A 24,783-nucleotide genomic window follows, 5' to 3' on the forward strand; every position below is an offset into this window, starting at 1 on the left:
ACAGAGAAGCAAAATAAAATGCTTGGGTCACTTTATTTCTGAGTGGCCTGGCCAGGATTTGACACAGACAGCCCAAGTCTGGGCTCTAGCCTCTACACCTGGGGCTAAGGAACTCTCTGTGGAGCCCCTGGAGGGCAGGAATTGCATCTGACCCTTTGCAAATCTTCGGAGGCATGGCGTGTGGCAGAGTGAAAAATGCTTGGAGAAAGGAGGGATGCTTGGAATTGAGAGGCTTAGACATGGGTCATTATCTCAGCCCCGGGTGTTTGGATTCTTCCATGTGGCTGTCTTCCTTTTTTTTTTTCCCTCCTTCTTCGTTCCATTGGCTGCAGTCTGTTCCTGACCCCTTAGCACGGGAGTGGCCCCGAGTCCTCAGACTGACTTTGCTTGGCAGTGCCAGGTGGGAAGGGGGGGGGTTGCCAAGAGCTCTGGCTCACACGGAGAGCCTTTGCCAGGCCAGCCAGAGCCAACTTTGCTTCTCTAGGTCGGGTCCCAGTGGCTGCCCTGCCCCTGTCACAGGCCAGTCCTGTCCTTTTCAGAGTCCCCTTGCTGGTGGGAGGGGCCTGCATGTGTGCTCTTGGGCCCTGTTACCCTCGGCGGGGCTCTGCCGGCTTCAGCCGCGTGAACATCTTCGCACTTGCGTTGCAGTGGAGGCCGCGGCTTTTCCATGTACTTTGCGGGGCCGGGAGGCACACTGTGCTGACTCTTATGTATAATATATGGAGCCTTCGTTTTCATCTGCGTCCCCTGACCTTGACCTCTTTTGGAGATCTCCCTGCACGTGGTAGTTAAAATTAAGCCAAGCCATGTTGACCTAGAGACCCAAGACAGGTCGGGGGAGGGGGCCTGACGTTTCAGGGAATCATTTGCTTCTTGGCTGAGTGTACGGGTACCAGGCAGCGAGTGACCCAAGGCAGTCCGAGACCTGGGAGGCAGCCAGGTCCCTAGCTGATGAAGGGCTTGGCCTGACATGTTCCCAAGTGCGTCCGGATTCCTCCCCATCCCGCCGGTAGAGACTCAGAGATGAATAAAAAGTGGTCACTGCCTTTTAAGGGGTTTGCAATCTTTTCGAGAAAACCAAGTGAATAATCAAATAATTCAAGAGACGTGTTGTTAATAGGTTTGTGTGGGGGGCATTTTCAGAATTTTCCCACGTACACTATCTGATAACCTGGCAAACTACTGAAATAAAATGTTGGTTTTGTGAATTCAGAGAGGGTAAAATTTTACCCAGGAATGAACTTCCCAAAGACCCACCGGGACCTGTGTTAGGTATCGTTTAGCTTGGAGGAGGTAGGGGAGTGCGGCCGGGGTAATTATTCAAGTCTGGACAGAGGGGCCACACTACCCACCGAGTGTATGCAGGTAGCTCATTGTTCAGGTGAATTTTCACATCATGTAAATGGGCATTTCCAAGGATAAATGTGCCCAGAGAGACATTTATCTGACTCTGTGAGCCACAGAAGAAAAAAAATTGAGTTGCATTAAAATGATTGACCACAGGGAGTTGTTTGTGGCTTATCATTTGTACTCTAACTGTCTCTTAATTAAACACATATTTCGGCCCTGGCCAGTTGGCTCAGTGGTAGAGCGTCGGCCTGGTGTGCGGGGGACCCGGGTTCGATTCCCAGCCAGGGCACATAGGAGAAGCGCCCATTTGCTTCTCCACTCCCCCCCCTTCCTCTCTGTCTCTCTCTTCCCCTCCTGCAGCCAAGGCTCCATTGGAGCAAAGATGGCCCGGGAGCTGGGGATGGCTCCTTGGCCTCTGCCCCAGGTGCTAGAGTGGCTCTGGTCGGGAACGTCAACCCCCTGGAGGGGCAGAGCATCGCCCCCTGGTGGGCAGAGCTTCACCCCTGGTGGGCGTGCCGGGTGGATCCCGGTTGGGCGCATGCGGGAGTCTGTCTGATTGTCTCTCCCTGTTTCCAGCTTCAGAAAAATACAAAAAAAAACCCCAAAACAAAACAAAAAAAACACACACAAAAAAAAACCAAAACACATATTTCTTTGACATCTGCAGTGTACTGGCTCCGAGCCCAGGTCTGGGGAATTAAATGATCAGTAGCACAGTCCCTGCTCGTATAAGGCTCCCAAGGTCACTAGGAGTGATGCTGCGTTAAAAAGATCAGAGACACTCCCTGCCCTGTGCAGAAAGGCGGGGCTGTGGGCACCGGGCCTCTTTTGCTGTAGCGCTGACACGGAGGGGCCTGGGCCTGGGGCACTGACCAGGTGTCTTGTCAGCTAGCGTGTGTGGGTGGCACTGGGTTTGAGTTGCCCTACTGTTCCTTCTCCTCCCTGATCTCTCTTCGCGCCCCCTTTGTGGGTCTCTCCCAGGCTACAGGCCACGGGTAGAAAGCCTGGAGGACCCCGTTTCTAACCATCCATTCCACGTTGCGGAGCAAGGTGGTGTTCAATAGTCCTTTTGTCTAGATTGAGTGTGTCCTCCGCCTATGTAATGGCAGCTTCTTGGGAGTGAGGCCAGGCAGTGGGATGAGGCGCTGGCTGGCAGGGGACCCGCCCTGGCCTGTCTAAGGAAGCTCTGTGATTGAGAAGCTCTGTTTGTGGATCCCAGCCTGGGAGGGAAGGGGCCATTGACAGATACTCTCTCCCAGGCATCCACAAACTACGGCCCGCGGGCCACATGCGGCCCCCTGAGGCCATTTATCCGGCCCCCCACCGCACTTCCGGAAGGGGCACCTCTTTCATTGGTGGTCAGTGAGAGGAGCACTATGTGGCGGCCCTCCAATGGTCTGAGGGACAGTGAACTGGTCCCCTGTGTAAAAAGTTTGGGGACCCCTGCCTCTCCCATCCCATCATTTCCCCTGAGCATTTCTTGTCTCAGAGGCATGAGGAACGGTAATGACTTTGAACCCATTTGTTTGAATCGTGTTAGAAAGCTGTCTCCAAATGGGAACCAGCAGAGGGTTGCGTGGGACACGGATGCGCTGGTGAAAGTTTGGCCTGGGGCATGCCCAGCTGAGCAGGGAGGGAGGTGGTGAGGTCGAAGGGGTGCTCCACTGTCCTTTCTCTGACTCCAGAGAGTTATAGCCTCCGTGGGATGTGCTGCATGCTGTCTGCCTCTGACTTGGGGTTGTCCTCATAACTGTAGATTAGGTTCTAAATGCTCCGAGTCAGATTCAAAGGCGCTGGGGCCATTATTGTTTGGGGAGCGGTGGCTGGCTCGTGGCTCAACCCAGCAAAATTAGTCCTGTGTCAGCAGAGTGTGATCAGGACCTTCCTTAGCACGATGGTGTAGAGGAGCCGGGGACGGAGATAAAGTGCCCGAGAGAGCAGCTGTGGATGGGGACCTGCTGGACGTTGTGGGCGATCAGGTAGAAACTACAGTACCTGCCCTCAAGAAGCTTTGGTTCCGCGCACACTCATGTGCCCAGCCGCCGTCAGGCAGTGTGACACGGTCTTCGATTGAGGTCTCTGTCACGTGCTGGGGAATGCGTTGATGGAAGTCCAGAAAAGGGAGAAGCCTGTAAGTCCTGGAGGAACAGTACTCTTCATGCCAAAGCACCGTCTGAAGGATGACAAGGATTTTTTTTGGCCTAAGAAGTGTCATAAAAAAGAAGGTATATGGCCTGACCTGTGGTGGTGCAGTGGATAAAGCCTCGACCTGGAATGCTGAGGTTGCCGGTTCAAAACCCTGGGCTTGCCCAGTTAAGGCACATATGGGAGTTGAAGCTTCCTGCTCCTCCCCTCTTCTCTCTCTCTCTCTCCTCTAAAATGAATAAATAATAATAATAAAAAAAAAAAAAAGAAGGTATGATTGTTCAACATATGATTCCAGCATGCTGTAGTAGAAAAAGAATGAACTGAAGATGAGGTATTTAAGATGGGTTTTCAAGGATGGGTTTCCTAGGTGGAGAGGAGGAGGAAGGGTGTGTTGCTGGTGGTGGGAGCTGAAGGAATGGTCAGTGGTTGGGCCTCATTGGGGGGATGGGAAGGGCAGACCTGGGCTGTGGCTCAGTTTTGTTGGGGATGGAGGGCGTGTTAGGTAGGGGGTGACATCATCAGAGGTGCACTTGAGAAAGATTCCCAGCTATCCCAAACGCAACTGTGTGGAACTGAATTAAAACCCTGTGGAGTTTAAATTGGCCATGTGCAACTGGAAGCTGGGAGACCAGTTTAAAAGCTTTGAAAATAGTCCGGGTAAGAGCTGATGCTAGAGAAATCCGTTGAGGTTTCCTTAGAGCCCGTTTACGCCCTGGTTCAGAGTGGGGGCTGCGGGGAGGAAGGCCGGGCTGGGGTGCTCTGCAGGGAGAACATCTTGGCCAGAGCTCTCGGCAGAGTGGGTGTGCGGATGGTGATGTGCAGGCAGTTTATCGAACTAAGGGTCCACAGTGGGGTCTGTGGTTATCACCAGGACCTTGTGTCACCAATGGAGAAGTGGACCTTGTACTAGTTTCTTAGCCTTGTGACCTCGTACTACTTTCTTAACCTCAGTTTCTTTGGATGTCAAATGGGTACAGCGATACTTGCCAGCAGGGTGACAGGCTAGCTTCCCTGGTGCGCAGTAGGGATTTAATAAACTCCCCTGCTCCAGTTCCCTTTATCCTCGCCCCCTCAGGGCGGTAGAAGTGGGGTGCAGGGAGGGGCAGGGCTCACCAGGTGCCTGCAGTGTGGTTCCTGCCCTTGTTGAAAGTGCTGTGCGGTGGTCCTGTGCTTCGTCATTGTGCGTGGGTGTGCTGTGTTTTCATTGTCTTTGTCAGAGAGAAAGATCTGAGGGCTTTAATTCACAGTAAGAGGGACAGATATCAGAGATGGGAGCTTCTGGATCCTGGCCACCAACAGGATGTTGCAGGCCATTGTCGGATCCCTGCAGTTTGGATGCTCCTTGTTGAAAGATCGCAGGAGGGCAAGGTGGGCTTTGAGAGCGGAGCCCTGCCAGTCTTACAAATGCGTCTGTTGCTTGGCAAATATTTAACTCTTCGCTTCCCTTTTCCTTCCCCACATGGGCAATCCTGTAGGTGTTTTTTTTTTTAGTGAGAGGTGGGGAGGCAGAGACAGACTCCTGCATGTGCCCCAACTGGGATCCACCCGGCATACCCACTAGGGGGCGATGCTCTGCCCCTCTGGGGCCCTTGCACCATTGCAACCGGAGCCATTTTTTAGCACCTGAGTCAGAGGCTGTGAAGCCATCCTCCGCACCCGGGGCCAACTCGCTCTAATTGAGCCATAGCTACAGGAGGAGAGGAGAAAAGAGAGAGAGAGAAGTGGGAGGGGGAGGGGTGGAAAAGCAGATGGGCACTTTTCCTGTGTGCCCTGACCAGGAATCGAACCTGTGACATCTACATGCCAGGCTGACGCTCTACCACTGAGCCAACTGGCTAGGCCCTGCAGGTATTTTTTTTTATTTTGTTTATTTATTTATTGACCTTCAATTTTGTTTAAATTTAGTGAGGGTCACCTTTGACAGATATCTTTAGTCTCTCTAATCTTTTAGTGAGTAGCATTTTCTTGAGAGTTTTGTTGTTATATATAAATATTTTAAGATTTTATTTATTCATTTTAGAGAGGTGGGGAGGGGAGGAGCAGGAAGCATCAACTTCCTTCTGACCAGGCAAGCTAGGGGTTTCAAACTGGTGACCTCAGCATTCCAGCTCGATGCTTTATTCACTGCGCCACCACGGGTCAGGCCAGAGGGTTTTGTTGTTTCTTTGCCACTTTTTATTACAGAGTGTTTCAGAGACACACAAAACTAGAGAGGATAATCAGTGAGTCCATCACCAGTGTCAGCAAGTGTTACCATTCTGCCAGTCATGTTTTGTCTCCCACCCCTACCCTGTTTTTCCCTAATAGATAAGAACATTTAATAGGTCACCTTTTTCACAACTAACAAAATTAATAATTCTTTTAATATCATCTAGTAACCAGTCCTTTTGTCAGATTTCTCCAGCTGTTCAAGAAAAAAAAAAAGTTTCCTTATGATTAATTTAAAACATTTGATTGGAAACTGCTGTTCTAATCTGAGTTGATAAAGAGTGCAGACCTCCCCTTATCCCTCATGGTTTGCTATTGCTCAACCCAGTGACCTAGTTTTGAGTTAAAGGAAACAGCTATGTGGTAAATAGCAAAGTGATAGCTGATTAAGAAGTGCATCAAGAAACAGTTTTGTAAACTTTTATTATGGAAAATTTGCAGACATCTACAGCAAAGATGACAGCAGAAGCAAAAATAGCTGGGCAGCCAGCTCACCCCCTGGTGGACTGTGTGCTTTGTGCACCTGGAGGCTAGACGACGCTGCATTCCGGGATGGGGCCTCCTAGGACCTGCTGTGATGATGTATCTTTCAGCAGGAACTGAGGCTCCCGGGGAGTTAATAGAAACCTTGACATTCCAACCTGCGAAATCCAGTGACTTGTTTAAGGTCGCAAACCCAAGACAGTGGTCATTGCTGGTGCCAGGGATATACCCAGTTCTTTGGATGCAGTGGGCTGCCTCCCAGGGGCCAGTTGTCCTGCCTAGTCGATGCCAGTTCTGTGCAGGGCATTGGAAGATCTCTCTTGTTGGCACTATGGTGTGTGAAGAGCTGGGGTCCTGGAAAGGGAGCCTGTTTGTCCACGTGGCCCTGGTGGGGTCACCTCCCTGGAAGTGTTGGCAGCTCTGCTCACAATCCCCAGGGGGCCTCTAGAGGCAGGCCCAGGGTGAGCGCCCACGGGAACGGGGCTCCACTACTGGAGAGGGGGAGGGAAGTGGGGGGTGAGAGTAGGAGGTCCCTGCTTGGCCCAAGGTATCTCATGCCTGCAGGTCCTTGACTCCCTGGCTCTGGTGGAGAGGGGAGAAACCAGCAACTCCTCATTAGCTGCGAAGGACTGTCATGGGGTATCGTTACAGGGCATGTGGATGCTTCCCTTCCTCCCCTGCCCTGCGTAAAGCCCCACTCTCTACTCCCTTAACATGTCAGGTGGTGATCGGCCATCTGTTGTGACTGGGGTCTGCATTGTGTATCTCAGGGAAGGATGAAACGGCTTCCTGGATTGGGGGTGGGGGTGGTATGTGTGTGTCTTTCTGACCTCGAGACAGGGAGATGCTGATGCTTCCTGAGTCCTGGGGAATGACTGTGGGGACCGAGATGGAGATGGTATCGGTGTGAGTGGCTCGCAGAGAAAGGTACAACCCCACTGAGTTGACGTGGAGAAGGTAGCGTGTGTTGGAAGCGAGAGAGGGTGGGATTTGCCACTGGGGAGGATGCATAGCTAGCAAGGCATAAGGGCAGGTGGCCTGGGTCGGGCTCGGTAGATACCCAGGCTGGTCCCTGGAGCTGGCCATTTTACATGTTAGGCTCTAGAGTTTTCATCTACAAAAGAAAATGGTTGGTTTACATCAGGGGTCCCCAAACTTTTTACAGAGGGGGCCAGTTCACTGTCCCTCAGACTGTTGGAGGGCTGGACTATAAAAAAAACTATGAATAAATCCCTAAGCACACTGCACATATCTTATTTTAAAGTAAAAAAACCAATCAGGAACAAATACAATATTTAAAATAAAGAACAGGTAAATTTAAATCAACAAACTGACCAGTATTTCAATGGGAACTATGGGCCTGCTTTTGGCTAATGAGATGGTCAGTGTCTGGTTCCATATTTGTCAATGCTAGCCGTAACAAGTGATATGACGCGCTTCCGGAGCCCTGACGCGTGCGTCCGGCATCGCTGCGCTTTGTGGCGCCACCACATACAGCACACAGGATGCATCCTGTGCTCTCTCACTGACCACCAATGAAAGAGGTGCCCCTTCTGGAAGTGCAGCGGGGGCCGGATAAATGGCCTCAGCGGCCGCATGTGACCCGCGGGCCATAGTTTGGGGACCCCTGGTTTACATTGTTCCCATCTCCTTGAGCCCAGAGGCTCTGTGATTTGATTCTGTGGGTCAGGGTTCTGGGTGTGGCGGTTACATGGGGCCTTGACCTTGGCTGTTGTCCCTGCCTCAGGCCGCTGCCTCCAGCCCGGCCCGGGGCTCTTACCAGGTTGTCGTTGTGCAGCCTGGGGAGTGCTGCTGGGAGCCCAGCCCGCAGGAGTGTGTGAGAGCTGGGGTGGGCGGCAAGGCTGGGCATCGGTTTGTGTCCCCACAGCAACAGAAAGGATTTGGCTGGGGGGCCACAGAGCATGTGCTGCTTGAGAGACACGCCTGTGTGTGACTGTCAGGCTGCGCAAGTGTCCCGTCATTGTGAAGGGGGAGGAATGTGCCAGGGACAGCAGCTGGCTGACCACCTGGACGTACGCTGATTTGGGCCGAGGAGCCCCCAGTGCCCTGGGGAGATGCGAGGCCTGGGACCTCCTCTCACCAGCAGCTTCTGGCTGAATGGGGAGATTCTGTAGGGAGACAAATGGTACCAACCTAGGCAGAGGGACACGTGCCACGTGAGTGAAACGGGAAGCCCCTTGGTGTGGTGGGACATGCATGCTGCACCCAGAGGTGAGGGTACCTCGCCCAGACGAGCGGCAGAAGTGGACTTGATCCCGGAGGAAGCCCCCCGAAGCCCCCATTCAGACCCTCGAGTCAGACCCACTACTGCTTAGGCTGAGGCCCCGGATGGCTGTGTGGACTGAGGATTATCTGGCCGGAACCAGGTCCCACACCCTGTTGGGGGGCTGGGCCTTTCTCACACCCAAGGTCTCTCTACAAGGCGCCTTCAAGTTTCCTTTATCATGACTGTTCATAAAAGAATGCAGGAACGAAGATACCGTTTTGATGAACATACAGATTATGGGTGAGAACTGAGAACTTTCACCATGTTTACGCAGTATCTAAACCAGCCATGTCCACTGGAACTTTCTATGATTCTTGTATCTGTCCAGCATGGGGCCACTAGCCACGTGTGGCTGTGGAACACTCAGTGTGGCTGGTATGACTGAGAAACTGAAAATTTATTTAATTCTAATGAATTTTTTTCATTAAAAAATTTTTTTTAAAGATTTTATTTATTGACTTTAGAGTAGAGAGAGAGAGAGAGAGAGAAAGGATGGGGGGTGGCAGGGGCAGGAAGCATCAACTTGCTTCTCGCATATGCCTTGACCAGTGTAAAGCCAGTAGCCACGGCCACCATCACAGCCGCCTGGCCCATGCAGGTTCGCATTAGATTCAGACAGATGGTAATGAAACAATAGAGCCAAGAACTGGTGGGCCATCATCTTTAATCCTAGCTTGCACCTGGCGGGCAAGTAAAAATACACACTGGGCTCTAAAACCCACTCATTCAGTGCTCACAAAGCTACTGACTTATCCGAGTTTCCTAGAATCAAAGGTTTCTAGCTCACCAGACTTATTCACCTCTGTTCCCCATCTCCTTCCTTCTCCCTGCACAAACTGTGCACAAACTGGCTTCTCACTCAGCACTCTGCCATCTTGGCTGCTTCTCCTGGCCTCCTCCACATGGCCTTTCTCTGCTCTCCTCTCTGCTCTCTCCTCTAATATTAATCTCAGGAACCAAGAGAGCAAGCTCCTGGTCTGCCCCCATTTTATAGTGTAGAAATCAAAACCTTTAATCCAATATACAAATAAGGAAGTCTCTGATACAAAGTTACTTATCTGAGGCATAATAGGATTCCTCATGAGCAGTGGTCTCCAACGTTTTTTGGGCCATGGACCGGTTTAATGTTAGAAAATATTTTCATGGACCGGCCTTTAGGGTGGGACGGATAAATGTATCACATGACTGAGACAAACGTCAAGAGTGAGTCTTAGACGATGTAACAGAGGGAATCTAGTCATTTTTTAAAAATAAAACATTGTTCAGACTTAAATATAAATAAAACAGAAATAATGTAAGTTATTTATTCTTTCTCTGCGGACCCGTACCAAATGGCCTGGACCGGTACCGGTCTGCGGCCCTGGGGTTGGGGACCACTGCTCATGAGAGTGCACCACCCTACATCAAAAAGGGTGGGAAACACTTAGTCCTAAAACCAAGCCCCAGGCTACAAGGATCCTGCCTGCCCACAGCCCACAGAGACACACATTAATATAGTCACACCTATTCCAAGTATAAGGGCAACTAATATCATCACCTGGGAGACAGGCTTCCACATGGTCAGCGCCGTCTTTAAAAAGTGAGCATAATATATTTTATCTGCCTCCAAAATAGGAAAGCCCAGGGTCTCAAACTGGTGACCTCAGCATTCCAGGTCGATGCATTATCCACTGCGCCACTACAGGTCAGGATAATTCTAATGAATTTAAATGTAAGTAACCACTTATAGCTAGTGGCTCCTGTAGTGGGCAGTGCAGGTCTAGAGAATCCTAAATAGGTAATTCAAATGATTGTAGTTTTTTTTATTAGAGAAAATACAAAATTTTTACAAATCAAATAGCATAATAGAGCCCCACACCTCTTCATCCAGCTTCTGCACTTACCCTAAGCCAGTCTGATTTCTTCTTCCCTTTCACCCCACCCCCCAGCTCACCCTTCCCATGTCTAGCTGTACTATTTGGAAGAAGCAGCAGATAATAGCTTTTTTGAGAGAGAGAGAGAGAGAGAGAGAGAGAGAGACAGGAGGAAGGGAGGAAAAGAAAGAGAGAGAGAGAGAGAGAGAGAGAGAGAGAAAAGCATCGACTTGGGATGGTTGGGAGGACTGGGGATCAAGTTGGTGACCCCAGGCTTGAGCCCGTGACCCCAGATTTCCAACTGGGGACCTCTGTGCTCTGGGTCAACGCTCTATCCACTGCTCCACCACCAGTCAGGCAGATAATAGCTTTTTTTTAAATTTTTAAACAGCTTATCTTTAACCTCCCAAACAGAGCACACCTTGTTGACCTTGACCTTGATTTTTTTCTAATGCCTTGAAGCTCTTTTGACGTTACAATGCATTAAGTAACTTTGAGCCTGACCACTAAAACACCTAAACAAAGCCCTAGATTAAAACTGCTCAGAGCCTGACCAGGCGGTGATGCAGTGGATAGAGCCTCGGACTGGGATGCGGAAGGCCCATGTTCGAGACCCTGAGGTCGCCAGCTTGAGCACGAGCTCATCTGGGTTGAGCAAAAAAAAGAAAAAAAGCTCACCAGCTTGGACCTAAGGCCACTCGGTCTGCTGAAGGCCCACAAGGCACATATGAGAAAGCAATCAATGAACAACTAAGGTGTCTCAAGGAGAAACTGATGATTGATGCTTCTCATCTCTCTCCGTTCCCGTCTGTCTGTCCCTATCTATCCCTCTCTCTGTCACTGTAAAAAAAACAAAAACAAACTGCTCAGAGTTTTTCATATTTCCCTAAGGAGAAATACACACCACATCTCTTTTACTTAATATTTTATATTGTTTAATATGCTTTGTATTGTACAGTTTCATATTAACTGGTAATGACTCAGACTGTACGTTGGTAACATTTGGGACTGAGTGAAAATTGATGTCCCATCTGTTCAACAGATTTTTAGATCTGCAGAAAAATTGATCCAGAAAAACTGAGTTTAACAGAAATAATGAAAAACGCCATGGCACAAGCTCTCATTAGTAAAGTTGGATGGCTCAAATTATTTGAAATAGAAAAGAACTGATCCTAATGAAAATAATTTTGGCTAATTAAAAATGAAAAAAACGAGGAGCCCTGGATATGAAAAATGACCAAGGAACTAAGTGGCTGTTGGGCAGATAAAATGTATTATGCTCACTTTGTTAAAGATGGCGCTGCCCACGTGGAGGCCGTTGCCCAGGTGATATTAACGCGTGTCTCTGTGGGCTGTGGGTAGGCAGGATCATTGTAGTCTGGGGCTTGGTTTTAGGACTAAGCCTTTCTCACCCTTTTTGATGTGGGGTGGTATAATCCAATCATGCCTCAGAGAAGTGACTTTGTATTAGAGACTTCCCTATTTTGTATATTGGATTAAAGGTTATGAATCTACAGTATAAAATGAGGGCAGAATGGGAGCTTGCTCTCTTGGTTCCTGAGATTATCATTAGAGGAGAAGCAGAGCAGAGAGCAGAGAGAGGCCACGTGGAGTAGGCCAGGAGAAGCAGCCAAGATGGCAGAGTGCTGAGAGAGAAGCCAGTTTGGCCATAGTTTGTGCAGGGAGAAGGAAGGAGATGGGGAACAGAGGTGAATAAGTCTGGTGAGCTAGAAACCTTTGATTCTAGGAAACTCGGATAAGTCAGTAGCTTTGTGAGCACTGAATGTGAGTGGGTTTTGGAGCCCAGTGTGTGTTTTTACTTGCCGGCCGGGTGCAAGCTAGGATTAAAGATAATGGCCCTCCAGTTTTTGGCTCCGTTGTTTCTTTACTGACTGTCCGAATCCAATGCGAATCTGCATGGGACAGGCGGCTGTGATGGTGGCCGCAGCTTCTGGCTTTACAGTGGCCTTAGTGTAATTCTCACTAGAAAGTGTTTCTGATGAAAATGTTTGTGTCCAAACCGTCCTTGGGGCACATGGCAAGTACCAGTCCACCCCATACAACAGTTAACCCCATACAGCAGTTTGGAAGGGGCGCAGGAGGAGAAGACGTTTTCAGAATTGAAGGCCTGAGACTGGCGGCTGTTGATCCCTAGGGCGGTTCTGAGCACAGGCGGGAGACTGGAGCTCCAGTGTAACTGAGAACAGGGGCCCTGTGGTCCACTTTGATGTTCGTCCTGGGCATGCCCCCTCACCGAGCCCAGCAGGGGGGTTTGATCGTGCTTTCAAAGGTTTTTTTTTTAAATTTTTTTTTAATTTACTTTTTACAGAGACAGAGAGTGAGTCAGAGTGAAGGATAGACAGGGACAGACAGACAGGAACAGAGAGATGAGAAGCATCAATCATTAGTTTTTCATTGCGTGTTGCAACACCTTAGTTGTTCATTGATTGCTTTCTCATATGTGCCTTGACTGCGGGCCTTCAGCAGACCGAGTGACCCCTTGCTGGAGCCAGCGACCTTGGGTTCAAGCTGGCGGGCTTTTGCTCAAACCAGATGAGCCCGCGCTCAAGCTGGCAACCTCGGGGTCTTGAACCTGGGTCCTCTGCATCCCAGTTTGACACTCTATCCACTGCGCCACAGCCTGGTCAGGCTTTCAAAGGTGTTTGATGTTCAGATGGCTTGGAGAAGAATCTGGATGGGACTTTTCTTCATGAGCTTCTCGCTGGGATATGGGTTCTTTACAGCGGCAAGTGCAAGGTTGGCCGTAAAGAAGCAAGGACACAATTGTATCTTTTTGTTTGTTTGATTTGAAAGCGAGGACAGGGGCTTCCCACCAGTGGTTGCCCAGTGCAGCAGGAGCTTGTCCTGTCCCCTGGGGTTTGGGACCATCCCAGCTGGAGCTCGGAGCTTTAACCCTGCAGGAGGAGCCAGGCCTTCCTGTGTTTCCCAGGTCCTTCCCTTTCCCCAGTGCTCTGCTGCCCCACGTGGATGTGGGCGGAAGGGCTGCTGCTGACCTCACTCGGGGTAGCTGTTGCTTCACCCCTGGCTGGTGACTTTCTGGTCCTCTGTGCAAGGAGTAGGGTATTCTCGCCTTCCATTTCATGTCTGAGTGTGCAAGTGTTTCTGAAAGCCTCTTGTTGCTCCGTTGTTCCATCAACCACTGGGAGTTGCATGCAAATTGAACGCACTCATACCTAAGTAAGCCAGAGATTCCCTTTGGGTTTCCAGTGCTAAAGGCACTTAGAAGGGAGTGGGGAAAGCAAGCCATTGGGCATGTGCCCTGAATGGGTGTGCGGTTTGGAAAAATGGAGGGACTGCCCTCTGCTTCCCTGTGTCTCATTCAGTCTCCTCACTCCTGTGAGTGGGGTCCATTGATCCCATGAGCAACTGAGGAGACAGAGCTGGGGTGTAGGAGACAATAAGCTCAGAGAGCGTTCAGGATCAGCTTCTAGACCCCACTCTGCTCCCCTGGTTCCTGACTGAATGAGCTCAGTTCTCACAGCGTCACCTTGTACTCTGTGGAGCGAATACCATGCTCTCCTTGGTGGCTGGCACCCTTTCTCCCTGCGGCCCTCCCTAGCCGTCCTGATGTATTTGGTGGTAACCAGGTGGCCTTCAGTAGCTGAAGAAGTGACGGAGCACAGCTTGGCCAGTACCTCTTTGTCAGGAGTTTGTAGCCCCAGCAGGTGGGTAATTGTTGATCTGCAATTTTATGCAGAAGTTATCTCATGTCACCGACTATTTGTTTGTAATTGAGTATGAAAGTGAAACAATCTAAATAAACTTCAGTATACTTTATTTATACATAATGAATTTAAATGAAACTTTGTACATATCTGCTACATATTATATTTTATACATAGTATATATTTTAGTAATTTTTTTTGGTGTGGTATACTGTATAGCAATCACCTACATGTAATGGTATAATACTATAATTGCGATAAAAACCTAAATATCAAGAAAAGTCATTTTTTTATAATAAACTGAACACAATTGAACACGATAAAGAAAGATTTTACAGTATCTTTGATATGTACGTTCAAACTGCGAGCGGTTAGAAGATAGTCCAAGTTTAGACGGCTCGACACTGTGGTTGTGGTTGTTACCGTACCTTCAATTTTGCAGCCTCACGCCTGGAGGAGTGGGAAGAAAAGGTGTCCGCAAGAGACTATAGAACAATGTGCTGCTTTTCAGACTTTGACCTTCAGGGCAAAGAGTCACAAATACAATAATCCTATATGACCCGGAGTTTCAAAAATTGAAATAGCTAATGCAAGTGCAAACACGAGTTAACTCGGGAGCGGTCAGCAATGCGTTAATAGACATTTCACCTGAAAGCTCTGGGTCAGGGCTTGAATTCTGGCCACACCTGGGGTAGCTGTGTGGTCTTGGGTGGTGTACTGAATGAACCTTTCTGAACCTTGCCCTGCATTATGAAGTAGGAATGGATAATTGGATTAACCTTAAAGGGTAATTTTGAGATTTAAAAAAAATTATTTAGTGAGAAGAATGAGGGAAAGGGACAAAAAGAGGCATTGATTTTTGTTGTTTCACTTACTTATGCATTCATTTCTTGATTCCTCTCTGTGCTCTGACCGGAGATTGAACCCACAACCTTGGCATAGGCATATCGGGATGATGCTGTAAGCAGCTGAGCCACCTAGCCTGGCTCATAGGGTAATTTTGAGATTTAAATGAGGCACTGTATTCAGAACACCTTATATACATTATCTGACTCAGAATAAGTGCTCAAACAATAGCTGCTGTGATTTTTTTTCATAATCATCGGTATCCACATTTACCCATCTGTTAGTAGTCAGGTACTAAATTTCTCTCATCCTATGGGCTCTCTCTCTGGGCCTTGGAGTCACCCCAGCTAGAGTAGGGCTTTGGGCAGTCAAGTAACAAGAGCCCTTCTCCTTTTCGGCCTCCGCAGTTGACTGTGGTGTTGGTGACACCTGTGTGAGGCTTCCGTGACACCTACATCGGCCACAGGTGGGAGGGAGGCAGCAGTCCTGCACACAGTTTGAGTCCCCATCTTGTCTCTGGCCCCATAGCAGCTCATCTGCTGTGCCTGCATAGTGGGTAGACTATCCACTTGGCCACTGATTGTTATTGCCTTAGTTACCCTGGTTGGCAGATACTGCATGGTAGAGCAGAAGTAGCCCCCGTAGGGGCCAGAGGCCCTGGTTTCCTGGCTCTGGCCAGCCACCAAATAGCTCTGTGACATTCAGCAAGTTGCCTTGCTTCTCCGAGCCCTCCTTCAAAAAAGATAAACAAAGGGATTGAACTAGATGGCCTGTAACCTTCCGTCTACGTCGAACCTTTGTTGGCAACCAACGCAAATGTCCAGATGCTCTTGTTCCGTTCTGAGACCGGTTAGGGGGAAGAGTGGAAGTTGAGTCAGATGGCCTTGACTGCATCTGCCTCCATCTGGTGGCCTGGACAAAGGCAGACCTCTCTACCCTCACTCATTCCCTTGTTGATGACACTATGGAACACCCACGAGTTTCCGAGTGTTTCCCAGTCACAGCTGGCCTGGGCCACTAATGAAAGTCACTTATCAAATTCATTCATGAGCAGCCTCTTGAAATTCTCTCCACAGAGCTGTTCCCAATGAAAGCTGTTCACGGCCATGAGTCATGGAAATATTTAAAATTTTTCCTGGGTTGCGTCTTGTAGCTCTGACCTCTTTGGTACTGATCTGAGCAGAGCCTCAGTTCTTCATTTTGCTAACTGGGCTTCTCTGCGGCGAGTGAACAAATTATTGGGGCCAGCGAGTGTAGGTAGGGCCCTAACTCAAATAATGTATTCTTGCGAGGGCCCAGGTCCTTTGTTAGAGTTTGAAGGTAAAACCTCGTTGGTTGTGCCAAAGATTTCTAGGCATCGTCTTTCACATGATGGCGAGAACCAGAGAGCCAGCTCTTTTGGGGATTGATAGGTTAGCTTCTGAATTTTGAGGTTGTATGTCCCATTATGGCACTGGGAACCAATCGGGGAGTTAGGTGCTCCTCAGTTAGATGTGTGTGTGAACGCTTGGAGGCCACCTGGATTTCTGTGGCCGAGCCTGATGCCTGACACCTTTCCTTTGAGGAATCCCCCCTAGGACACCTTTGACGTCACACCGTCTCCCTTACAGTCCCATAGTGCTCTACACCTGTCACCTGCCACCATCCATCACCCATCATCCATCCATCTTGTGCTGGAGTTTGTAAGGAACACGTTTGTTTCCCCAGCTAAATTGGAACCCCTGATTTTGGTGTAGGGCTCTCGCCCCCAGAGCTCAGCCTCCAGAAAGCACACCACCATCCAAGTCGAATGGACTGTGGAATGTGAGCGAGGGTGTGATAGAAGGCTCTCTCCTTGTGAGAACCTGCCCGATTCTTCCTCAGACACATATTTAGAAGATATTTAATGAAATGCCTTACAAGGAGGCCATGAGCTTTGGGATTCTTTAGGAAGCCCCCAGTTTGATTCTTTGGGCTTAACGATAGTGAAATCAGCTGTGAAGAGCCAGAAAGAACATTCAGTAGGTGAGGGAAGACTTGACTAGTAGACACTGGCTGCTGTAGTCACTTCTGTCAGGGTTGCAGAATAGCCCAGCTGTGTAGGGGGAACCAATGGTACCATTTAGGCTTAGATTTGGCTGACGATAACAGACCCCCCTCCCTTCCAGACAACATGGGCTTAGGCATGAGACTGTTTTTTTCTGTCAGGTAGAAAGCCGGGAGGAAAGCAATCCAGGCCGGAGACCTACTGTACTATTTTCCATCTTTAAGAGAGTTACATCATGATCCAAAATAGCTGTTGAAGCGCCAGCCATTGTATCAGTATCTCAGATGAAAAGACACAGGAGCCCTCCTGGAAGTCCCACTCCATGTCCATTTATATCTCATTAGCTAAAAGTAACAGGGGCACTAGCTATAGTGACAGCTGGGAAATAGGGTCTTTAGGTGGGACATCGCCTCACCCTGAAACATAAAGGCCCTACTACCAAGGAAGATGGCGAGAATAGAAAGTGTTGCAGAGCAGATGCCCAGCACTTACTTGAGTGACTAAGGAAGAGATGCCATCTGGTTTCTGTGGGTTAAGGGTGGACCAAACCCTCATATCAGGAGTAGTCATGACATGACAAGGCGAAGCACATTTCTGACACCACCGTGCAGGAGGGAAGGCACCTTTGGAACCTCAGCGGGAACTGGACAGAGAGCACACTCTGGCAAGGCCCATTTAGCTGGACTTCCTCTTTTCCCTCTTTGTAGGGACCTGCTTCCCTAATTTGGAACTCAGCAGATTGACAGCAGTGGATGAGGGGCTGGCCCAGGCCCGGCAGCTACGTTTCTGAAGGTCCCCAAGAGAGCATCTCTCTTTTTATTTGAGGGGAGAAGAGCGTCCTAACTCAAGCAGGAAGACCTGGAGATGAGAGTGTACTCTTAAAATGTTGCTGAATTGGAATATTAAAAATTCCTTAAAAACACATACAAAGCCCGTCTTAGGAAATGTTAGAACCCTGCAGGATGCATTGTTGTGGGCTGGTGTTGGTTTGAAGCCTGGAGGTATTCTGTGGTGCAGAGTGGGGGCAGCTTTTAAGTGACAGGTCCCCATGCTTCCGCTGGGACCCCGCCGCACATCTGGGTGGGTGGAGGACCCCGGGAGGGCTGTCCTCATGTGGGAGGCCCATGGATGTGCCTGGAGGCACTGGGTCTGGAGCAGTGAGTTGTGTTGCTGAGAGCACGTGGCTGTCTCGTCACTTCTCAGTGGGTGGGTCAGTTTACAGAGGGCATGCCCCTTGTCCCTGTGTGTAGCTAAGGCACACCTGTGTGGATGTGTGGTCTCGGCACAGTTGTTCACAGCAGGCGGGTCCCTGGACCACTGGTTGAAGCTTTAGCCTGGCATGTGTTCAAGACCTTTACTCTTGATTTTGAAATCGGTCTTTGTCAAGTTTCCTACATATACGATGTTTCATAATACTGCTTCCTCCCGTCCACTCCCCGCCTGATTTTCAGGCCACCCTCATCTTTAGACCTCAGTTCAGGACTATCCTTTAAGAAACTGTTTTCTACCAGAAGTCGTTTCTCCTTCACATCCTGTTACTGTATCTGTTTCCCTCCATCCTAGAGCTCTCTCACTACGGCTTGGTGTTACAGACTTCTGAGTGGCCACGCTGTGCCCATTTCAGCTCCCTGACCAGAAGGTTGCCCAGAGGGACGTGTGGTGCCCAGGCCGTGTCCCTAAATGATGGAGAGTGGCATCATGGGGTCAGGAAGCCTGTCCTTGCCTGAGGCTGATGGGCGCCAACTCTGTGTTTCCCTTGGCCATTGTCAAAAAGTGGCCTCAGCCTGTGGTTTCGGAAGACTTCCTCTAAGTCATGTGAGACTTGCTATGGGGATTTGTGGGGGTCCTCTGTTTTCCTTCCCAGTCCCAGGGACTTCCCCCTGGGCGTCCCCCAAGTTTATGTGACTGACATGAGGATCTGGCTAACCGAGGTGGGCAGCATTTGGCAGTGCCTTGCCCATCATCTGGCGGGGAATTCAAGGTGGGCCTGTGAGAGCAGTGACTGAGGGGTTGTTGCTGATTTCTGGTGTAGTCATATGGTCCACTCCTGAGGGTGGTGTGTCTACTATACAAAAGAAATAAAATGTGAGTCATGTCATTTTACACTTTTCTAGTAGCCCCAGTAAAATAAAAGTAAAAAGCAGGTGAAATTCATCTTAAAAATATTTTTTTTTCATGTTAACTTTAGGGAGGGAGGGAAAGAGAGAGGGGAGAAAGAGAGGAACATGCATCTGCTCCTGTTTGTGCCCTGAGTGGGGGGTCAAACCAGCAACTTCCGTGCTTTGGGATAATGCTCTGACCAACAGAGCTGTCTAGCCAGGGCAGAAATTAATCTTCGTAACATATTTTATGTAACTCAGGAGATCTAAAACATTGTCATTTCATCCTATAATCCATATGGAAATTATCAGGATGATAGTTTTTCTTTGGTACTAAGTCTAAAATTTGGGATGTTTTACACTCAGCTTGGTTTAATGACATTTCAGATACTCGATAGCCATGTGTGGCTGCAGTGGTCCACCATGGTCACCTGCAGTGTTTGCTGACTCTCCCACTTTGACATTCCCTGAAAGTGAGTGTGAACTGAGTGGAGGCCAGTCTGGCTAAGTGACAGCTGTGGGGTGGGACTCGCAGGACCTGGAGTCTGGTCGCAGTCCGCTTCTCACCGGCTTTGTGACTGCGGGAAAGGCCTGTGTCTCTCACGTCACTGTTCCCACCGATGAAGCCGTGGGATTGTGACAGCCCTGGGGGCTTTCTGCCTCAGACGTGCTATGAATTGAGCCATGGGTCTGGGCAGGGATGGTGTTGGGAACTACTCTATGAAAGGCCACGGTTGGCCATACCTGTCACGCAAGGGGCTGGTTTGCCATCTCTGGCCGAAAGTTGGCAAGTTCATCTGGTCCATGAGTTCTGGGCTGTGAAAACTGTCCATTCACCTACCCATCTATTGACAAGGACCTGTGGGGGCCAGACCTGTTCCCAGAGGGGATCGGGCAAGTCCCGACCCTTGGGACACTCTTCTTTTGGAGGGTGTGATGGGACAAGGGGGAGCCCCTGCTATTTCCTAAGGTCTCACGGGGGGCTCTCTCTGGCACAGGCTCAGCTGGAAGCTCAGAAGGCCACGCAGGACTTCCAGAGGGCCACGGAGGTGCTCCGAGCTGCCAAGGAGACCATCTCCCTGGCCGAGCAGCGCCTGCTGGAGGATGACAAGCGGCAGTTCGACTCTGCCTGGCAGGAGATGCTGAATCACGCCACCCAGAGGGTGAGTCACAGCTGTGTGTCTGCAAGTGTCTGTGTGTGTGTGTGTGGGCACCCCATCAGGGCTGCCTGACGCCCGTCCCTCACGTTACCCCTAGTCTGTGTGATCCAGACTGGCCGCTGTTCTGGTGAGCTGTGTGTAGGTGCTGTGTCCCTCAAGCAGAGGAAACAGACCCCCAGGCCTGTGGCCTAGAATCACTCTCCAAGTCACAGCGCAGGAATAGAAGAGTCAGGAGTAATGCCAGCAGCCTCTCCCTTCTCAATGTCACTTGTCACTGTGGTTCAAGTCCTGGGGGGACTTGATAATTAAAGATGGCCTTGTGCTTCCTTAAATAGAAAGCCTGACGCACGAGTGATTTGACTGAGGAGTCCAGCTGGCCGTTGGCTCTGGACCGCCTCCCCCTCCCCCTGAAGCCTGAGACAGCTGGCTGGGCATGGGTGGCCCTGGGCCTCCTGCCCCCTGGGCGACACAGTGCTCAGGGAGCCAAGCACAGGCCGGAACAGCGTTCCTGGCTCAGCTGATGGAAAACCAAAGCAGAGCTTGGAAATTCTGGAAAATTACAAGAGGACGGACATGGACTCACTCTCTCTCTCTCTCTCTCTCTCTCACACACACACACACACACACACACACACACACACACACACACTTATAGTAGTTCTGAGAAATTAGCTGAAGGTCGCCTTCCCTTTTTGTCCACCCTCCACCCCACACTAGCCAGTTAAGAAACCATTTCAGAAATCAATCTGCTCTTTAAAAAAGGATAGGCCCTGGCCGGTTGGCTCAGTGGTAGAGCGTCGGCCTGGCGTGCAGAAGTCCCGGGTTTGATTCCCGGCCAGCGCACACAGGAGAGGCGCCCATTTGCTTCTCCACCCCTCCCCCTCTCCTTCCTCTCTGTCTCTCTCTTCCCCTCCCGCAGCCGAGGCTCCATTGGAGCAAAGATGGCCCGGGCGCTGGGGATGGCTCCTTGGCCTCTGCCCCAGGCACTAGAGTGGATCTGGTCGCGGTGGGGCGATGCCCCGGAGGGGCAGAGCATCGCCCCCCTGGTGGGCAGAGCGTCGCCCCTGGCGGGCGTGCCAGGTGAATCCCGGTCGGGCGCATGCGGGAGTCTGTCTGACTGTCTCTCCCCGTTTCCAGCTTCAGAAAAATACAAAAAAAAAAAAAAAAGGACAAAACGTTTCTGCCCTTTCCCTCCTCTTTCTGCCTCTATCCCCCCTTAGTAAGTCTCAGGGCCTTAGTAGATGGTCAAGGAGGGGTCCCCAGGACCTCCACATGACACATCTCTTGGGAGCCCCATTCACACCATCCCCCCAGGAATGGCGCTTCTTGGGTCGTACAGTGCGCAGCTCGTGGGGCGGGCCAGCCTTCGCTGGGCCTCCCATCTTCCATGGGGCTCCGTAGGGTCCTGGGAAGGTCATCTGATATGTGCCCTCACCGAGACCACTGAAGTTTTCTTGGCCGTGGGCGTGACCCCTGCAGATGAGCAGGTGCTCTGGGTCCCAGGCCCGGCTTTCCATCCTGGGAAATGCTGGTCCTCTTCCCAGACGTCTTCAGAGTTGCAGAGGCCTGAAGTACTGCTCCTTGAACTCCTGAAGGAGAAGAGTTCGAACCTGACACCCCCAAGAGCTGGTGGCAGAGCTTTCCTCAGCCACATCCCTGGGTCTTAGAGAAACAACCTACCAGGCTGTGCTTCCTGAATCTGATGGACGGGGCAACCGCAGATTGGTGTGGCTGGGCCGCGAGCCTCCCTCTGGGCTTAGCACTTCCCCACATGGGGCTCATGTCTCCCACTGCCAGAGCTTTGTGAGTGGGGCACACTCGGCTTGCTGAGTAGGGGTCGGTGAAGAGAGTGAAAGATGGAGAGTACGTCCCCTGCCTTGTCTGACTTCTGGATACTCCAGGAAACCTGTCCCTTTAAGAGAAGGGTGCTCCGTGCCACCCTCTTCTACAGAAAGCACTAATCAGGCGTCTAGATAAAGATCCAGAGCTCAGAAAGGCCCAGGGCTGCCTTGAGGAAGTGGCAGTGATGTGGGCTGCATCCCCACCCCAGGCACGGTGGAAGAACACCGGGGTTCCCACGTGTTGCCTGAGGCCATCAGGGTGCCCCCTGTGGACCCTTCAGACATGGTGACAGTGGGCAGCCACGCTTGGAGCCATGGCGGAAGCCAGTGTGCTAGGAGACTGTGACCAGGAGCCCTGGTGTTCTCTATTAGGCCACCTGCAGTGTCACAAACTGGAACAAGTTCTCTGCTCAGTGCAAGGGTCAAGGAGGGCTATGGAACCGGGAATGCTGAGGTCACCAGTTTGAAACCCTAGGTTTGCCTGGTCAGGGCACATATGGGAGTTGATGCTTCCTGATCCACCCCTTCCCTGTCTCCCCTCTCTAAAATGAATTAAAAAAAAATTTTTTTTAAAGGGGGGTTGTGGAAGCGGCTGGCAACATGAGGCAGAGCCGAGGAGCCTGCACTTGAGCGGCCTCCTGGGGGCAGGGCCCCGAGTCCCTGCTGCTCACTGCTTGGGGCTTTGGGCAGCAGTGGCTCCTGCAGCATTGTCTGCTTTGGCCTTGAAGTGGCCTTTATTGTGAGGTGATAGCTTTTCACACTCTGGGAGAGGAGGCCTGGCATCTGGGAGGAGTTGGTTTTTCTGATGTCTGCCCGGAGAGACCGCACAGATTTGGAGAGGGTTAGCTAAAGCGTGAGGCGGAGGCGCCGTGCTGGGTGGATGTGGGCCGGTCGGTTTGGGACATTCTGCACTGCGGACCCGGGGCGAGGAGGCCGTGCCCGGCCAGGCAGGCACACCTGTCAGTGTCCAGACGGGAAGGCCCCAGCGGTTTGAGTATCTTGTGTGTGCTGCTGTGAGCAGGGCCTCGGGGGCCGTTGGGACCCAGCTGCCTGCCTGCCCTGGGGCTTCTGGGAGTGAGCCAGGCAGGCACTCCTGGGCCCACATCTCTCCTCCTGACGGACGAGGAGAGGCAGAGGCCTGCGGCTTCCCCAGGCCAGCGTGCTTTCCTCTCCAGAGTCCGCTGCTCACTTGTCTGCTCGGGGCCTGGTGCTGTGGGTGTGCCGGAGCAGGCTCGTCCAGTACTAATATTCTGGCTGCTCAGGCCCACTGGGCACTGGCGGCGGGCAGCTCTGGGACAGGCGTGCATCTCTGCAGGTTCTGGGAACCGCGGGAATGCCTGACTTCTTCGTGCTATAGGCTGAGGCAGATGCAACTGAAGTTAACAGTCTGTGGATCACTCCGCGGACAGGGACCTGTCTGGGAAGAAAGTTCTCAACTATAGTGAGGGAGGCCAGGACTGTTCCTGTTGGGCAGTTATTTTCCTTCGGGAGCCTTGCAGCTCTGGGAAAGGAGGTGGGATGCTGAGCACTGCTTTCCCCTCTCCCGCCCCACCCTCACCCCGTGGGCCCCGAGCACTCATTCCATGTAGATCGTCAATGGGGCAGTGGGTGTGGCTAGACGCAAGGAAGAACCGCAGTTTGTGCAAAGCCCACTTCAGCCAGAGCGCTTCCTCCCTTCATCTCCACCATCTTAGGTGGCACACACTGAGGACCCCTCTCAGGGGCAGCCCTGCTTAGGTGGCACACACTGGGGCCCCCTCTGGGCTGCCACGGCCATCCTGACAGTCTGGATCCCAGGCTGTCTTGAATGATGGTCTTGCTGCTGGGCATGTCTGGCTTTTTTGATGTCTGCCAGAAGAGACCGGATAGATCTGGAGAAGGTTAGCTAAAGCGTGAGGCGGAGGAGCCCCCGAGAGGCCGGCAGCCCAGGAGGTGGTCTCTGTTTAGTCAGTGCATGCAGCTCCGAACTGAAAAGGTGGTTGTGACACGGAAGAGGGTGGTACAGAAATGGAGGCAGGTTCGCTGCCAGCCTGGGCTTCAAAGAGGCAGGGTGGCCTTGGAAGGCCTGGGGCGATGGCGTGGGCAGCGTGGGTCTAAGTTGCATGGGCCCGGCTTAGTCCAGCCTGCTGCCACCTTGAGGCCTTCCAGAACTTCCGTTATCACTTCCTTCTGTGGCTCCAGTCTTCATAGCAGAGACGCCCTGTGCCACCCTCCTCCCTTAACCCCTTCTGTCCCCACCCATTGCAGCAAATACTCATGCCTGACTCCATACATAGATGGAGCGGCTCCTTGGTTGCCTAGGAGATTTCGCCCAGGTGACATACTTGGTGACTTTCTCCATGGAGGCTGAGTTGGAGGTTGGAGGAGTCTCTTCCGAGATCCTAGGCTGTGTGTATGTGGGGCAGGGGAAACGGGGACAGGGCATGGTTCATGTGGCCTGACCAGGGTGAAGCAGGGGACAGTGACATGCTTGCTGCCTCCGTGTTCACTGGTACTATGTCCAAGAGCTTGGAGCTTTCTGAGTGTTTAATTTTAGAAAGCTTCACTTCTTTCTGCAGACGAGGGGCTGAAATAGATGAGGGCCTGTGTGCAGCTGGTTGAGAACCCTGCTTCTTGCAGGGGACCTTTTCTGTACAGTTGTCTCAAATCACAGCCATTCTGAGTCAGTCTGTTTAAAATGTTTCCAGGCAGCTCTTCATATGGAGAAAACCAGGGACGCTGAAATTTACAAATTGATGCAAAACTGGTCAATAATTGGTCCTTGTGAGCAGGTATCCGGTGTGGCTCTGGGTTGCT

The 24,783-nt window shown here is 51.2% G+C and overlaps 1 protein-coding gene and 1 long non-coding RNA gene across 2 annotated transcripts in view; one reads left to right on the forward strand and one right to left on the reverse strand.

Moving 5' to 3' along the window:
- Positions 1-24,783, reverse strand: part of LOC136382510 (uncharacterized) — a 296,768-nt gene that overhangs the window by 271,442 nt on the left and 543 nt on the right. The window lies entirely within an intron of this gene.
- Positions 1-24,783, forward strand: part of SH3BP5 (SH3 domain binding protein 5) — a 79,683-nt gene that overhangs the window by 45,901 nt on the left and 8,999 nt on the right. Inside the window, exon 4 of the mRNA XM_066351841.1 lies at positions 19,985-20,149. Coding sequence (XP_066207938.1) covers positions 19,985-20,149 — 165 coding nt within the window. The remainder of the gene's footprint in view (positions 1-19,984; positions 20,150-24,783) is intronic.

Source organism: Saccopteryx leptura, chromosome 10 (assembly GCF_036850995.1).
Source record: "Saccopteryx leptura isolate mSacLep1 chromosome 10, mSacLep1_pri_phased_curated, whole genome shotgun sequence".
In the NCBI taxonomy this organism is placed as follows: domain Eukaryota; kingdom Metazoa; phylum Chordata; class Mammalia; order Chiroptera; family Emballonuridae; genus Saccopteryx; species Saccopteryx leptura.